Raw genomic sequence first — 16,366 nt, 5'->3', positions numbered from 1 at the left:
AAAAAATTAATTTGTTTTTTTACTTATATTTATAATTTAAGTAAGTTATTTACTCACCATGTTATTTGTAGTTCAGATAAACAATTTTCTTAGTGTTTGTTTGAAAATGTGGTTACGGTTATTTTTAAAAATACTTTTTGTGCCGAAATGTATTAAAGTGATGTTTTTTTATTTTTTAAAAATTATTTTTGAGATCAGCGCATCAAAACAATGCAAAACATATAAAAAAATATTTTTTAGCAAAAAAAAAAAATTAAATTTTTGTCCCAAAGAGTGCTTCACCAGTTAAAAAATATGATAACTATTGTTATAATCTCATGTTACATATTACATATTACAACTCTTCAAATGTCGCTAGTTTACTTTTGTCTTTTTACTTAAAAAAAAAAGATAAATGTTTCTTGGATTCATTAACAAATCATAGCACTCTTTCCCACTTTCTCGTACATGAAAATTTCAAGTCTTAATGTATTAAAATATTTTTTTAATTTTTGATATTATTAAAATTATTAAAAAAACAATAATTTAAAATATTTTGAAGATAAATATGAGTAGTAATTAAACCCAGTATCAAACAAGCTTACAAGTTGCTTGATGACGATTCATGAGTTGATCATAAAATCGTACATCAAGCAACCATTATATATCAGCTGACGATATGAACATAAAACACTGCATTGTTCGATAAAAGAGAACATTACAATGAGGTAGGGGCCTTATTTTTACCTACCACAACTCTCTTCTGCTTAGTTTGCTAAATACTAATTATAATTAATTAGCTACCCTAAATATTCAAGTTAAGATATAAATTCTCCCTCACCCTTTCTTAATCATTTCCTAAGGTTCTCTTCTCTTCCTTTTCAGTGTTAATTAATCCATACATATCACAAGTCTATACATAATCATCGTATATAATCAGGTTCAGTGCTGCCACTAGCTAGTCCTCTCAGTTTCTTCCAATTCTTAAGGAAGAGTCAACACCTTTACCACCGCCAGCAAAGAGCTTGGCGATCTCCAGTTGAGTCTTAGCTATGATCTCAGTCCTTTTGAGGTCCATCTCGCCCCTCTTAGCCTCGGCTTCTATTCTCATTTTCTCTACTTCTCTCATTGTGTCCATTCTTGCTTGTTCTGACCTCACCACCACCTCTGCTAGCCATCGGATGCTATCCGCTATCTCCCACTCTTCTCTTTTCCCCCATTTTCTTCTCTCCTTTCTCATCTTCAGTTTCTTGGACCTTGTTTTTTTCTTATCACTATACAAGGCCGGAGTGCTACTATCTGTGACTTCCATGGCATTCTTGTCCGAGACATGATTTGATAGCTTGGTATCCACTCCATCTTCCTGATAACAAGAGGTTGATTAGAAGCTTCTACGATCACTAGTTAAGAGTTGATCTTTCATGGCCCCATAAGTGGCAGGAATTAATCAGGCAATAATAATGTTCTTATAGTACTCATCACAACTTAGAGATTTAATTTTACATAAAACATAAACCATGTCAACAACATTTACAGAAGCCATGCCACCTTGAACTTCCTAAGAGACAACCAGGATAAGACAAATTTAAGTTTAATTTGTTGATCAGAAGTTTTGCTGTCTTGAAAGAAATACATTGGTTAAGGATAATTAAATGGTATCAAAGAGAATGACAAGTAAAGGCATTTGTAGTCTGACCTTTTGCCCCCTATCAACACCATTAGATCCATGTGAGTTTTGAGCAATCACAATAACTTGAGGAGGAGGAGATGGTGGTGGTGGAGGAGGAGGAGTCATAGATGGTGGCGGCGGTTGTGGCACCCCCAAGGTTGGATCCACTAACAAGATTAAAGGAGGATTAGAAGAAGCTGGAATTGCTGGTTGTTGATGTTGTGGTGATGAGATTACAGCAGCTGTTGCACTATTTCCACGTAATAAAAGATCAAGACGTGGATAAAGAGGCCAAGAGGAGGCATCTGCAGTGGCAGATTCTGATCTATACCTTTTCTTCATGGACTCAATCTTGTTCTTGCATTGTGTTTGTGTCTTTGGAGACTTGGTACAATTTGCTCGCGAGGATACATGGCGCGCAACATCTTCCCAGTCATGCCCTTTAAGTTTAGCTCGGTTTCTAAGTATCCATTTACTTTCATAGGCCTCAAGTAAGGTCGAAACAGCTCCCTCACTCCATTCATCTCTTTTTAATCTGTCCCCACCACCGCCACCACCACCACCAGTTCCAGTAACAATAACACCAGCAGCACCAGGACCTCGAGGTATTTTTCTTGGAGATTCTTCCTTGATGGTGGTGGAATTGTTAGGGCGAAGAGATGGGCATTCTTGGTTAGTTTCTTTATCCATCTCTCTCCATGCTAAACAAATTTCTTACCTTTTTTTAGCGGCCAACATGAATATAATAACCCTTCATTGCGTCTCACAAGTTTAAGAACACGACATGAGAGGAAGGGAAATATGGAGAGCGAGATAGAACAAGAGAGGTGATCACCACTAGCATTGGAGGAGGGAAAAGAAAATGAAAGGATAGTAGTAATATTATGAGTGGCCAACCAAGTCAAGAGAAAGAGCCACTGGCATATGAGGGAGGAAAGGAAAGGAAAGGGCTGTATAGGGTTAGATTTTAGTGGGCAAAGGCAATGCTACCATCGAAGAAAGTGGTTCACTTTGTCAAATGAGTTAATGATAGTAACCTCTTAACCTTTTTCCTTACACTTTTTTTGAGCTATCTAGCTAGGGTGGTGTTATCTTATCTGTGGATGTTGGTTCTGTTGTTGTGGTTGGGTTATTTTGGCTGTTAGCGTTAATGTGAAGCCAACCCAAGAAGCCCACTGGCTAGCACGAGAGATGGGAGGAAGAGTGGTGGTGGTGGTGGTGGGACAATCACGTGGGGCTGTCGCCCACTCTATCAATCACCACCACCACCATTTTTTTTTCTCCACCACCACTAGTTTAGCAATATGCTACGGTCACTTGACCTCATAGCCTTCCCTTTTGAATCATCTTTTCTCCTTTTTAGCTTTGTTTTTTGCCCTTTTGTGCCTTTAGAAAGCATCGGTGGATTCATCACCCAGTAGAGTATGTATATTAATTGAAATATATATATTGGGGCTATAGTTTTGTTCGAAAGCTTTTTGGATTTGATGTACTCATTCTGGCTGAGGGGCCAATTGCGCCCTGCCAACCACATCAAGATGGTTAATCAGACATATTCTTAAGAAAGATACGATTGCATACAAGATTTGCTATACAATTCTTGCTTTAATAACTTTGATGATAACTCATTAATGGCGGATTTAGGCCCTTAATTAATACGAACTTCACATCTATATATATCTTAATTAATCCCTATATATATTCTTCTGCTATATTTTGAACAATTTCATGTATAATTGAGAATATTGCATTCCATGGATTGACGAATTAGTTGACTTCATGCATGATTATCAAGAGTACTAACTCCTTCCTTTTTAGAAAGATTGGATGATGGCACGATGAGCATAAACAACAAGAAGATGGCCAAGACATATATAAGCGTGAGCCTACCGTCAAGGTTCAAATTCATGCCGTGAGGTTTGGGGAAGAAAGACTGGACCGCAACTTCAATGCTCGTGTTTTTCCAATCCATTGGTGTTGAACAATAAACACCACACCAAATCAAATTAAATAGTGAAACATATGTCCCCATCTTTCATAAAATTTCTCTAACCATAGTAAAACGTCATTAAATCTGATTCGAAACACGATTCAAGTCATGAATCAGAAGGATTATTAACTAAAAAATATCAAAATAATATTATATTATTGTACTGGGAGAGTAATAACTCAGGTTTTAAATTGACTTGCTGAACTAATCACTAAACTAATCCGGGTTTTATAATTATAGCTAAATATTAAACATGAAAAATGTGCTATATTAATTTCAAAAGCTAGTGAAGGAATTGGGACTTGTACTAGATGATCATGTTCCACAGCATAAGAGAGAATAACAGGGAATTAAAGCAGTATTTGTTTACACGTAAGATCATGGGGGCATAATTTGACTTTGAAGGAGGCACGTGTTAAAGTGAGAGGCGTGTGAAGCATCTTTGACAATCAACATGTGGTAGAGCTCGTGGCAGTATCTTGTAAAATTCTCACCTTAAGAAAAGAATTACAAAGATAAATAGCTTTCTGTGTGGACCTCAAGATGGATTATTCTGTCTCTAAATTTTATGATTTTTTTTAAAAAAATATTAATTAAATAGTCTCTCTATTATTAAGAACAAGTCAATTATTCTTTTGATCAGCTAGCCTTGATTATTTTTAATTTAATATTATTTTATTTTATTTAAAAAAAAACATTGTTTTTTCATATTTTTTAATTATTTCCTCAACAGCATGAAACTAATTAATTAGCTCTTAAAACTAAAAGAATTAATCATTTAGTTTACTTCTTGAAATAGAGAGAGTGATTTATAATTTATTCCTGTTTAATAATAAAAAAAAGCCCGCTAGAAGGAGGGCTTGAACCTCCGACCTTGTGGTTAACAGCCACACGCTCTAGCCAACTGAGCTATTCCAGCTTCTTGCTGCTGTCACTCGACTGAATCCGTTAAGTATATAAAAAACAGGACTATAAGAAGAAAACAAAGCAATAATGTTCTTACAGAGCTTGTAGAATTCAGCCTGGGCCCGATATGTAATGAAAAAGGGTTAAGATTCAAGCAAAAGATTTGAAAGCAAGAATCATGAACAGCATCAAAAAGTTGAAAATGCCATTTGCAAGCATTTGGAAAGTGGTTGAAGGTCGTTGGAAAAGGAAAAGGCGAGTGGGATTTAAACTTTTTTCTAGACAGTCTGGTAGTGGTGTGAGGGCTTGGCAATATTGGAATAAATCCTAGCAGATATTGGACCAAGTAATCATGATAGTTACTCCATTTTTGTGGTATCAGATTGATCATACAAATACAATGGAATAAATTCACATATGGCCATTCCCACCTTTCCACAGAATATATAAATAGCTATAAAATTCCATAGTTATTAATCACGGTGGCTGGATCGGCCAGATTTTATTTTGAACCATTTGAGTTTTATTTTGAATTATTTTAAACATCGACTTGATCGTATCATGGTAACTTTGCAAGATTAACTAATAAAAAGACCTAACTAGAGTTAGAATATCTTTTGAAAAGTTTTGCCCAAAATAAAATCATTTTGATTCGTTGGTTAACCTAGCAAACCAGTGAGTCGAGTTTTAGATTGAGTCATGCATGCTCTGGACGAACAATTTTTTTGTTACAGGGTTTCAGATCTTTGTAATGCATTCATGGCAAATGTTTTTGGGTGTATTGCCTTCATAACAAGTGATAAATCAAAGACAATATTGCAAGTTTTGGTGTTGCTAATTCTACCATAAAATTAGTAAATAATAATGAAAACATTGACAAAAAAATAATTTTCTCCCGGTGTAAATAACATTGAAAATTTTTTATTGAAAATTTTCTATGAAAATAAAAAAAAAATTATAATAAATAATCAGTTCAAGTAATTAAATGGGTGTCGATATATACTTTTCTAGGGCTCAAAATTCTGTGGGTGCCATGGCTATCATCACAGAGGGTAGTTCCGCACCTGCAAGTAGCCTGCTAATATTATTGTCAGTGAAATCACTCTCAAAGTATTCTTAATGAGTGTTTACATAGAAAACAAAAAAAAAACATATTTTTGGATAATGTAAGTTGACAAAAATCTACCACGAAATTTTTTTAATTGAAAAGAATTAGCAGCACAAGCTGCAGAAGCCACGACAGCTAGCTTTCAGGAAAGGTATCTTGCTTGGAGGCATCATGCATCCAGCTAAAACGCAGCCCCACAGAGATGAATTTTAGTCAAATTGGAAAAAGGTGTATGAACATGGGACAGGCAGTCACGGTTCACACAGTTCGTTTATGCAGGGACTGTTGATGAACAGTAAGATTCAAGCATCATTTGTTTTCCTGCAACCAAGAATAAAGCATCTCTCTCAGAATTACGACCTGTGATGGTGACCCTATAGTTTTGAGCAATTATTTCACGTGAAAGCATCTAAGCCACGGATGGCAGATGTTAGAGGTGAGGATTGGTTGCTTCGGTTTACTTCGGATTAAAAAAAAATCCAAACAAATTGAATTTTTTAATAAACAAACCAGACAATTTGATTTGTTTTCTTTTCTATTTGAATGGTTTTTTAGTTGGGATTTTTCTTACGAGCTTGGATGTGATTGGATTTTTCAATTTTCTAATTTAAAAAATCCTTTTGATTTGGTTTTGTTTAGTTTTTTAATACGAAATTAAATTAAATTATATTTTACAAAATTTCTAAAATGTTTTTAGTTTGATATCGCGAGGTGGGTTTTTAAATTAATTTGATTTTTTTTTTTAATAAAATAGTTATCACAATTAGAATTTTTATAAAATTAAATACATAGAATCACTTGAAAAAATTTAAACTGATATTTTATAATTACTATATTAATATGATATGATTAAATTTTCTCTTGAATTTAACATCGTACGACCATCTATAAGTACATGTTAAGTTATCTGCATAAATTATTTTAGTAGTGACAAAATTCTATAAGACTGTTCATAACCTTCAATTTTCACTAGCAGGCTACATGAAAAGTCTTCTCTACATGTAGCCTTTTTTTATAATGGCGCTGATGTTGTTGCTTCAAAGGCCAGTTTGGTTTATTGACCGACTTCCTGTGATCCACTTTATCTGAAAGGTAGCTTTCGTTCACCAGTTTTCTGCTTCTTTTCTTCAGCAAACAAACTACTGTGGTAATGATTATTTTCAAAATGTTTTTTTTTTAAATAAATTGTTGATATTAACAATCAACCGGTTTGTTGGTTTGAGATTGATGAGAAGAGGTTAATAAAACTGGAGTTAATTCAGATTATCTGAGAGAAGATAGAAGTAATTAGAAAGAAAAAATACAGGTGACAGTTTCCCGGCAGCAGTTCCCTCATCACAGGGCTTCAACTTTCCTTCTCATATGCGAGCCCTGTCTCTGTCATGTAATGCTAGAGCTTCTCAAATCTCAACAACAAGATATCTATGACTTATCACCTCCTCGTACCAGCAAAACAAGTGGCTTGCCTTTTCATTTCCAACCTTGTTACTTAACTTGCCATTCTTAAGAACCAGAAGCTGGAATCTGCATGAAAAGTAAGAAATCACATCCATAAAACTCGAGCTTGATATTTTCCCACCATGCTAGTCTTTCGAGCTGCTGAATCCACAGTGACGACGATACCTTGGATAAAACGCTATTGAATCCATATATGGTGACAACAGTCACGCAGACAAACAAAATCTCACCATGACAGCATCTTTTTGGCCATGATTTTGCAGGTGTCTTTTCTTTTCTTCTTCTTTTCAAGTGGGAAAATGCTTCGCATACCAACAAAACCTTACCTAACGTCATGACATTTGAAAGAGCTTAGGGCCTATATACCCTCGTCATCACCATATCATCTCACGGATCACATTCTCATAAACCGACACAATACACATAAAACAGCCGACCCAATTCATGTTCGAAGAAATTTTCCTAGGATTACTCTTTCAAGGCTCTATTGGCTCTGAAGTAATCTCTTTTATGTTGTGTAAATATTAATGATTATAGTTTAAACACTACAAAATTTATCTGTTGGTTGTGCTTCTGAGAAGAATTGGCACAGTGGAAAAGTGTATTTAGCTCAAACTAGCTATTTCTTACTGAATAAAGTAAAGTTACACAAAACCGGAGGTGTCATAATTGTTCCCAGATCTAACCTGATCCAAGGTCTATATCATGGATTGCATAACTTTAAAACATCATCGTTTTAATTTTTTTTTAATTGAAATAATATTATTTTAAATAAAAAATTAATTAAAAAATCTTTGAAATTGACCTAGCCGGTCCCATTCGAGTTTGACAGAGTTAATTGGATTACCAGTTGACTCATCATGTCACCCAGGTTTAACTAGATGAACATCCACCTCAATTGGAAAGGAAACTCAGACCCTACCAGACCAGACCAAGCTCTGGGTTGATGGCTATGCACAAAACAACTTCATTCATTCTCCAAGAAACAAAATTAGAACCTGTTCATGGGTGTGCGCGCAAGTAGCATGAAATTTACCTTTTGAAATATATCCTCCCCATTTAGAAAAGTAAAGTAAATTCGATTATGAATTATCTACCAAAAAGGATAGAGAAAGGGTCCCCTCCCTTGAATGCCCTTGTGTTATTTGCCTTCCCTAGAAAGTAAAATACTGCTAATGGAATGCGACCTCACAACTTTCTACTTAAATTTCTCTAGAAAATCTTTAAGCTTCCAAGCATTCAGTGATAGCCACGGGCGATGGTTTCTTTCGCCAGCTCTCATAGTGCAATATTGACCTTTTCAAACCACCACTGAATGCTCCAGACAGGGATTGCCAGGAAATGGCATGTTATTTGAGCATTGACTGCTCAACGCAATAACTTCCCTACAGCCCCACAGTTGCCATTGGTACAACGAAAAGTTCCTCAAAGAATTGGTCCCAGAAACTCCTAATGCTTGAACGTTTCATCATAAAAGAAAGTTCTCCAAAACCAAATTGTATGATGATTTAACAGGTACAAGAATTTATTACTCATGCACACAGAAAAAGCAAATGACTGACCACTTGGCATCCACAACAAGCAGAGCGAATCCATTCCTTAGCAGCTAATGGTATTTGTTAGTGACACATGCCTCATCCAATACCAAAAGCAACAATGGATGATCATCACGTTAACCTTCCAATCAAAGCAAACCCATCCAATCATAGTATTAAGGGAAAGTAGTGAAACTCACAGTGTGTTTTAGTTTGAAGGGGTTTCACTTCTGGCTGGACCTTGCAGTGACTGACCTATCAAGGGCATTTCAGTTGAAATAGTTGTAGCTCAGTTAATCTGCTTGCCAGCATAACTGTATAACCTTTTAGCTGGTTACATTCACGTAGAGAGAACTAATTTCTAGCAAATTCAATACCTGGATGCTCTGTAAATCATAGTCAAATTTACAGAGAGGATTGGCTTGCTCAAATTCATGGCCGAACAGCAGCTATGAGTTGCTCAAGTGTTAATGGCATGCAAATGTGACAATACAAGTTCCTAAAATATAGCAGACTGCAAAAAGTTTCCTCAATAAACAGCAAATTAAGGGGATTTCTAGCATCTAAATTTCTGAAACTAGTAAACCACCGATTCTTCAATCAATCGCGCTAGACACTATACACTTGAAAAGATGAACAAACACTGCATAAACTGGCAAGGAGAAACAAAAAAGAAATGTCTGTTCAAATTGTGCATTGGCTATGCATTTGCCTTTTACAGAAGCACATGCTCAAAGGTTTTCTTTCAGGATAGAGAACCCATTTTTTCAAAAGTTTTCTTTCAGGATAGAGAACCCAGTTTTATTACTGAAACATCATAGTTCATCTCCGATCAAGAGTCGCAAATAATGAAAGAAAAATCAGAAAAGAATTCTACAATCCCAGATGAGAAATGAACAGAAGTCTACAAACTAGAAAACTATGAATTGAATATGAAATAAATAGTTGGGCTTTTTCTTACAAGCTTGGAAGTAATGGGATTTTTCAGTTGTCTGATTTAAAAAATCTTTTTGATTTGGTTTTGTTTAGTTTTTTCAGTTTCTCAAATCTGAAACCACCGAAATCAATTTTTTTTTAAAAAAAAATTCTATTCAGTTTTTTAGTTTAGGATAGATATCCCACCTGGTTTTTAGGTTAATTTTATATCGGTTTTTTCGGTTATTTTAATCACCGAGTCTATTTTTATTTTATTATGATTAAACTATTTTCAGATCCATATCAATATTAAATTCTTTTTATCGGTTTTAGACAGATATTTTTATTTATTTTTCATAGAAAATGCAAGGCACTAACACAGCCATGTAAGACTGCCTATAGACAAGCATTTGCGAATCATGATATACACATCTACCACATTAATTCCACAAAGTAGGATTACCTAAGAACAGCTTACTGCTAAAGACCTATATTTAGCTTATAGCTTGATTCTAGCCTGATCTCCGAGGGCCTAGAGGATTTAACACTGACAATGTTATCCAGCTAACTATTGAGCCCCTACCTTTCCTCCTCCTCCTCCCATTGAGGGCCAAAATCTTAAACACCACCCCGTCATGCAAAAGCAATGATCAATATGAAAACTTATGCCGGTTTCCCCTCCTACAGTAAACAGCATTACATGGTCTCTACTCTCAATCCAGTTTCTACTTTCTGCTTGTTTTTCCCTAATTCAAGAAGCATTATTTCCAAATGGAAGCAAGAAAATAAAGGGAAGCTGATGCTGGCGAAAGGAGGAAAAAAAAAAAAGATAGCAACGAGGACAAAAAGACAGAGTAATGGCCGAATTAGGGCTATCCCAATAGAACTCTAAGTCGTGATTTTATTTGTGAAATGAAGTCAGAATTCTACAATCCCAGATGAGAAATGAACAGAAGTCTACAAACTAGAAAACTTTTTCCTTCTCGTTATTGAAGTTAACTGTTAGACAATTCACACTACAATATAATCTCAACAGAGTATACCATTCTCTTCCCACTATCACTCCATCTTGTTCCTTTCCATGTATCACTAGAATTCAACAGAAGGTAATTCACGCGTATTCATCTACAAGTAAACAGCAAACAAATATATAAGAAAAAACTAGCTAAAAATACAATCCAGGTAACCATTAGTTCATAAAGATCAAAGCTCATGTAAGAGAATCAAACCGCAAAATCCCATTCCTTTGCTCCACCCTCAACAACTTTCAACAATGCAATCCCTTTGCTCTTCCCTTTCGCGGTCCCATTCTCCACAACATCCCTAATCCCCTCCACCGCGCCCGGTCCCATTTCCTTCACCTGCTTCACCACTCCTCCCCCTCCACAACTCACCAAATTCAACAAAGCCCCCACCGCATTCTCCTTAACCCTCTCGCTCGAACCCGTCCCAACATCCAGTAAATCTACCAAAACCTTAACCCCCGAAACCTTCCAAAACTCTCTCTCACTCTCCGCACACCCTGCTATTTGTGCAATCACCGCCGTCGCATCCTCCACAATCCCCACTCTCCCATCCTTCAAAACCAACGAAAACAACGCCGCCACCCCACCTAAACCAATCAGATTCGCACGATTCAACGGAAACAAAGCAATCCCAAAAAGGGCTTTCAGCGCATCCTTTACAGACCTCGGCGGCGAATTAGGCCTCTTGATTATTTCAATCAAAGAGTAAACAATATCACGCTTAGCCCCAATAACGGGTCGGTAAGAATCATCAACAAGAAGGCTGTGCAACGTGGCAGCAGATGACTGGACAGCGAAGGGGGATGAATTGGTCGCATGATGGCGTAGGACATGAGAGATTGCATCAAGAAGGCCGCGCGTTGACATCAAGGCGGTGCGTGAAGAGATAGAGATGTTCAGCAGAATTGCAGCTGCGTTATCTTGTGAGTCGTGAGAAGAAGAGTAAAGGGTTTCTTCTAGATACGGGATTGCACCGGCTTCGGCAATGATCGGACGTGGTTCGGCATCGTTTTTGGTCATCAAGCGAAGTTCAGCTAAGGCTTCAGACCGTGTTTGCTCAGAGACAGAACCTAGCCTTGTAACTAGTAAACGCGCTGTCCTGCGCTTCACTTCCATGTTCGAGGATTGTGTTTCGGACACAGATTGATCTCGAACAGGAAGTTTGCGGATGTTTGGTTAACGAAGTAGATCAGGTTAGAGAGGGAGTTCGAAAATTAAAGAAGAGTGGGCACTTTCTATTAAGGTTGGTCGGTTGGTTTGTCAACGGAATTTAAGCCACCAAACTGGTTTCCCATGGTCAAGAACAAACTCTCCTGTTTTTCTCGGTTCGCGTTGTAATTACCGAATGAGTTAATAGAAAATAATGTTGTTTTTTAAAAATCAAAAAAATAAATTAAATTTCATCTAAATTTTAACTAGATTATAAATTAATCTGTTAAGTTAATCAAATTTAATTAGATTAATTCCCATTAAATTTAATATAAAAACTAAGTCTTGAGTTAAGTTAAATTCCGAGTTAATTCATGGTTTGAGCATGCAGATATTTTAAAATGTGATAATTTAGATAATTTTATGTGTAAGCTGACCCGAATATCCATGTTAAATTAAATTAAATTATATATATATATATATATATATATATATATATATATATATATAGAGAGAGAGAGAGAGAGAGAGAGAGAGAGAGAGAGAGAATGTTTTTATGCAAACGTAACTACAAGGTCTCAGGAAGAAGAAATATATGGGATTTTTCAAAAGGTTGACATTTGCGAAAGGAGGGTTGTTTTATGCAAATAATTTGTTAGAAATATATTTCAAATATATGGGAATAATCCAGGGTTGTTTTATGCAAATAATTTGTTAGAAATATAAACATGAAAGAATTCTTTGAACATTATTGGAACCGTGCAAACTATATTTCTAAATAAATTTAATTTTTTTTTGTTAAAATTTAATATGATTTATACGTTTTGGATTGTTTTGATGTGCTGATGTCAAAAATAATTTTTTTTTTAAAAAAAAATCATTGGCATGCATTTCGGCACAAAAAATTATTTGAAAAGCAACCATTACCACACTGTCAAGCACCCTACTTAAATAAGATATCGTACAGAGTTAGGTTGTTCTAACAAATTATTTTAATAATTAAGGAATCTTTAACAAGTTAACCCTTTACACACAAAGAAATCATATTGGAAGGTTTGTGAATGCGTTTTAAATGGGTTTTTTTTAAAAAAAAAAATTTATTTAAAATTTATTTTTTATTTTTTAATATATTAATATTTAAAGTAATTTTTAAAAAATAACAAAAAAATAATTTAAAAAATAACATTCTACAGTATTCACAAAACACCCTCTAATCTTTTTCAGTCACATTTGACAGGTCTTTAATGTTTAGAATCAATTGGTCTTGGACTGGGCTTCTGCAAGCCTAGATATAAATTGCAACTAGAAGCAGCCCATTTTAGCCCATGTTTGGGGTGCTAATTGGGTCCGTTCATTGTGGCTGGCCCACGGCCCAGATAACATGTTTATCGGTCAACCTACAAGTTGGTGGGTCATCATGGTCTATCTCAAAATAATTTTATTTTGGATAAAAATATAAAAAATAAAATAAAATATAAAAAATAATTGATAAGGTTAATTTTCAAAATAGTTTGAAGAAAAAAAAAAGACTTATGTTGAGCTCTAAATCTAGATCACCGGATGAATACAAATTTAATTATGTTTAGAAATGTGATAATGCAAGAAGAACAAAGATCAGTATCTTCAATTTGTTTATTTTCCTTTTCGAGCTCCATTGATGGCACCGGTGATTTAACCTTCTCTTGGAATAATCATGGCAACCCAACCATCATGCAAATGAAGAATCTGCAAGCAAGGTTTCAAATTCATAGATTGAATGGAATCTGTGAAAGATCCTGAAAGAAAATCTTGTAAGAACCCTACGCCATGCTTCAAAAGCACAGGAATGAAGAATTGACAACTGATGCATTTGAGGAGTCTGTTGGGTTGGTTGCCATTAATATGCAGCAACCATTAATGGACAGCACCGTCCATTGACAAATGCAGCAACTGGAGTTGGAGTTGCACCAACCATGTGCAACCTTCCCAAATGTCAAAGGTTGGGAGCCATCATTGTTGAAGAATGGCTGGCGTTGGCAGCCATCTTTGTTGAAGAAGAACTGGAGCTGGTGGCACCATTCTTGCCTATAAATAGACACCGAGAGAGAGCAGCAAAGTTTGAGCAGAGAAGAGAACAAAAGAGAAATACGTGAGGAGAGAAAAAGGGAGTAGCTGCCAAGGGCAGCAGCTCTGCTGCCTTGTGCAGCAGTGTGTGAGAGCAATGGAAGTTGAGTTTTGAGTGAAGTGATCCTCCTTCTTCATGTGTGTTGTAACTCTTTCTCTATTTATCTCTAATAATATGAACTCTCCCGTAGATGTAAACGGTTTTGCCGAACCACGTTAAATATTGTGTCTCAGTGTGCTTAGTCTCCAATGGGTAATTATCAGTACACCACCGGTCCACGTACATGGGAGACGGAATCCCCAACAGAGTCTTCGCATAACTTTGAAGTTCCAAGTACAAATGCAAGAATATCAAAGCTTTATATTAATACCTCTGGATATGAAACCTCAACGAAGAAGCTGTACTGCTAAAGGTGTGGCATGGCCAAACCAGTGGGCGAGTACTGAAACAAAGCACTCAGAGAGAAAGAAAAAGAAAAGGAAGCTGCAAGAAGTCAAAAATGAATCCTGATGAACATCTCTGGTCTTTCTTGGTCAGCAAAATAAAGCAGGAAATGTTAAGTGCCTAACAGGGAATTATAACCTTCTTAAGCAGGTCAGAATACAACTTTGTAGTCAAGATTCTTGCAGGGGATGCGTGCGATCCAATCTTCTCCTTTCTTCTTTAAGCACCTCCCAGTAAACATAGGACATTTCCACATCTCTAGAAAAGAGAGTGACTCTGGGAGCCCTTGATCTTGCAAAGAAAGTAGTTCATTGCACTCCCTAATCTCTAGCTTTTCTAGAACCATGAGATGTAGAACTCCCTCGGTCAAGTTCTGAGATCAGGAATTACGTGGATACACAGAGAAGTTAAAGCCGTTGGCAACAGCCAATCTCCTGGAAATGATACCACACCGCGACATCCACGAATGCTGAAGTTTCTTGGAGATGTGAGCCTGTCCGACTCCATTTCAATGCAGCAGATGAGGTTCTCGCAATTCGCAATTCGGAGTGATTTTAGGTTCGTTCGCAAACCACCTTCTGGGAAAGATCTGAGATGCTCAAAATTCTCAATCTGAAATGATACACGATTGGTTGGTAAGCCTACTTCCAGGAAGGCCATCAAACATGAACAATCTCTCATGTGTAATTCTTGAAGAGAAGTCATGTAATGATTTGAGCTTCTCCCGTTCATTGATTATCGATGCTTTTAGGCTGGTGTGGGCAAAACCTGGAAATTATTGTGAGGCATGTGATATCTTTGCATCACAGCGAGAGTGATATCTCAAGTAGGGTAGAATATCACTCTTCTCACTTGGCAAATCCCATAAATCACTACTGTATAATATATCTTCTGATTCTGCAAAATACTGACTTCGGATCGTATAAATGCTGACCAACAATCTTCGAACGACAATTGCCCCACATGGTGAGCAGGAAGAGTTCGCATGATCCATGCAACACCCTGACTGCGTGTGATCACAATGACTCTGCTTCCCTGTTTTCCAGTTCTCAAACGATTCCGTAAACTCCCATTCATTATAATTCTCATTCAATCTGTCTTCATTGTACAAAAGCTGAGCAAATACCAACTATAGGCATCACAGAAACCTCATCTCCACTTCGATCGCATTCATTTAGCAGCTATTCAATTATCATCTCTTTGTCAGAACCCCTCCCAAAAACAAATGGCAATCTCTGTGTTGGTTTCCCTCGAGCTACCTCTTTTAAAACAAGATCTCCTTTTGTTTTCTAATAAACTCCAGCTTGTCAGTGATCTCAAACTAAAAAGAATTTTCTCTTCTTCATTTTAGCTATGGAAGCCCGAGAGGTTTATTCCGAAACAACACAACATCGGGCTTGTCCCTCTTTTGTGCTTGAGGAAATATCCCATAACCCCATAAACCGTTAGAAACGAAGGTAGGAAAATCGAACCAGCTCCCTTATTGGTAATGGCACCAGAGTTCTTGAGCCAACCTCTCGATTGCCCCAAACTTTCATCTTGTTTAGACCTCGCCACGGGATTCTTTCACAAAATACATCCTAGTTTAACACTCTCCCAAGACAAGAACCGTGTAATTAGAGTCCCACTTTTATCATTTGTAATGTTTTTCATGACTCAAAAGGCTTGAACTATAGTTTATTGGTAATGCACTGTTAAATTCAACCTGGTTCAGCAAATTAATTCAAGAAATTTACACTTCAGAGCCTGATCCAGACTAAATTTTAAGTTGAGCCGAAAAAGCCATTGAATATAGTGAAATTTAATTGATCCGACGATCTGGCTAAATTTTATTCAAATCCAGTTGAATCAACACTAACTTTTTTTTAAAAAAAATATATTATTTTAATAAAAATAATTGTCTTAATTGATTACGTGACTCGATAATTCAGGCCATTTCTACATCAAATCTCACAACTATATTGTGATGTTCGTGTTTTAAATCATATCAATTCATATTCAATATGGGATTGAGTCATCACATGATAAACTAGAAGACTGGACCTTCAATCACAAATCGAGAAAAAAAGAAGAAGAGAAAAGCA

The 16,366-nt window shown here is 36.2% G+C and overlaps 2 protein-coding genes and 1 non-coding gene across 3 annotated transcripts; all 3 read right to left on the bottom strand.

The window, feature by feature from the left end:
* Nucleotides 1-659: 659 nt before the first annotated feature.
* On the bottom strand, nt 660-2,710 carry LOC7486995 (trihelix transcription factor ASIL1). Its single transcript, XM_002299163.4, has 2 exons — nt 1,676-2,710; nt 660-1,342 (listed from the first exon to the last, which is right to left on the bottom strand). Exons 1-2 carry the CDS (start codon nt 2,336-2,338, stop codon nt 947-949), a joined length of 1,059 nt encoding a protein of 352 aa, XP_002299199.3. The 5' UTR covers nt 2,339-2,710; the 3' UTR covers nt 660-946.
* A 1,773-nt stretch (nt 2,711-4,483) lies between these two features.
* On the bottom strand, nt 4,484-4,557 carry TRNAN-GUU (transfer RNA asparagine (anticodon GUU)). Its single transcript has one exon. It is a non-coding gene; the product is annotated as a tRNA-Asn (tRNA).
* A 5,886-nt stretch (nt 4,558-10,443) lies between these two features.
* Nucleotides 10,444-11,914, bottom strand: LOC7486996 (protein spotted leaf 11). The gene is made up of 2 exons (XM_002299164.4): nt 10,790-11,914; nt 10,444-10,685 (listed from the first exon to the last, which is right to left on the bottom strand). Exons 1-2 carry the CDS (start codon nt 11,699-11,701, stop codon nt 10,650-10,652), a joined length of 948 nt encoding a protein of 315 aa, XP_002299200.2. The 5' UTR covers nt 11,702-11,914; the 3' UTR covers nt 10,444-10,649.
* Nucleotides 11,915-16,366: the final 4,452 nt, after the last annotated feature.

The sequence above is a fragment of the Populus trichocarpa genome, chromosome 1 (assembly GCF_000002775.5).
Source record: "Populus trichocarpa isolate Nisqually-1 chromosome 1, P.trichocarpa_v4.1, whole genome shotgun sequence".
Lineage (NCBI taxonomy): Eukaryota > Viridiplantae > Streptophyta > Magnoliopsida > Malpighiales > Salicaceae > Populus > Populus trichocarpa.
The sequence above is the reverse complement of the archived record's forward strand: the minus strand, read 5'-3'. Positions and strand labels throughout refer to the sequence as shown.

What these genes read in the sequence shown, in the direction of transcription:
- LOC7486995 (XM_002299163.4), bottom strand. Translation starts at nt 2,338, where the DNA reads ATGGATAAAGAAACTAACCAAGAATGCCCATCTCTTCGCCCTAACAAT. An exon ending in GTGTTGATAGGGGGCAAAAG is followed by an intron (nt 1,343 to 1,675) that starts GTCAGACTACAA and finishes TCTTGTTATCAG; the next exon opens with GAAGATGGAGTGGATACCAA.
- LOC7486996 (XM_002299164.4), bottom strand. Translation starts at nt 11,701, where the DNA reads ATGGAAGTGAAGCGCAGGACAGCGCGTTTACTAGTTACAAGGCTAGGT. An exon ending in CAAAGGAATGGGATTTTGCG is followed by an intron (nt 10,686 to 10,789) that starts GTTTGATTCTCT and finishes GTTTACTTGTAG; the next exon opens with ATGAATACGCGTGAATTACC.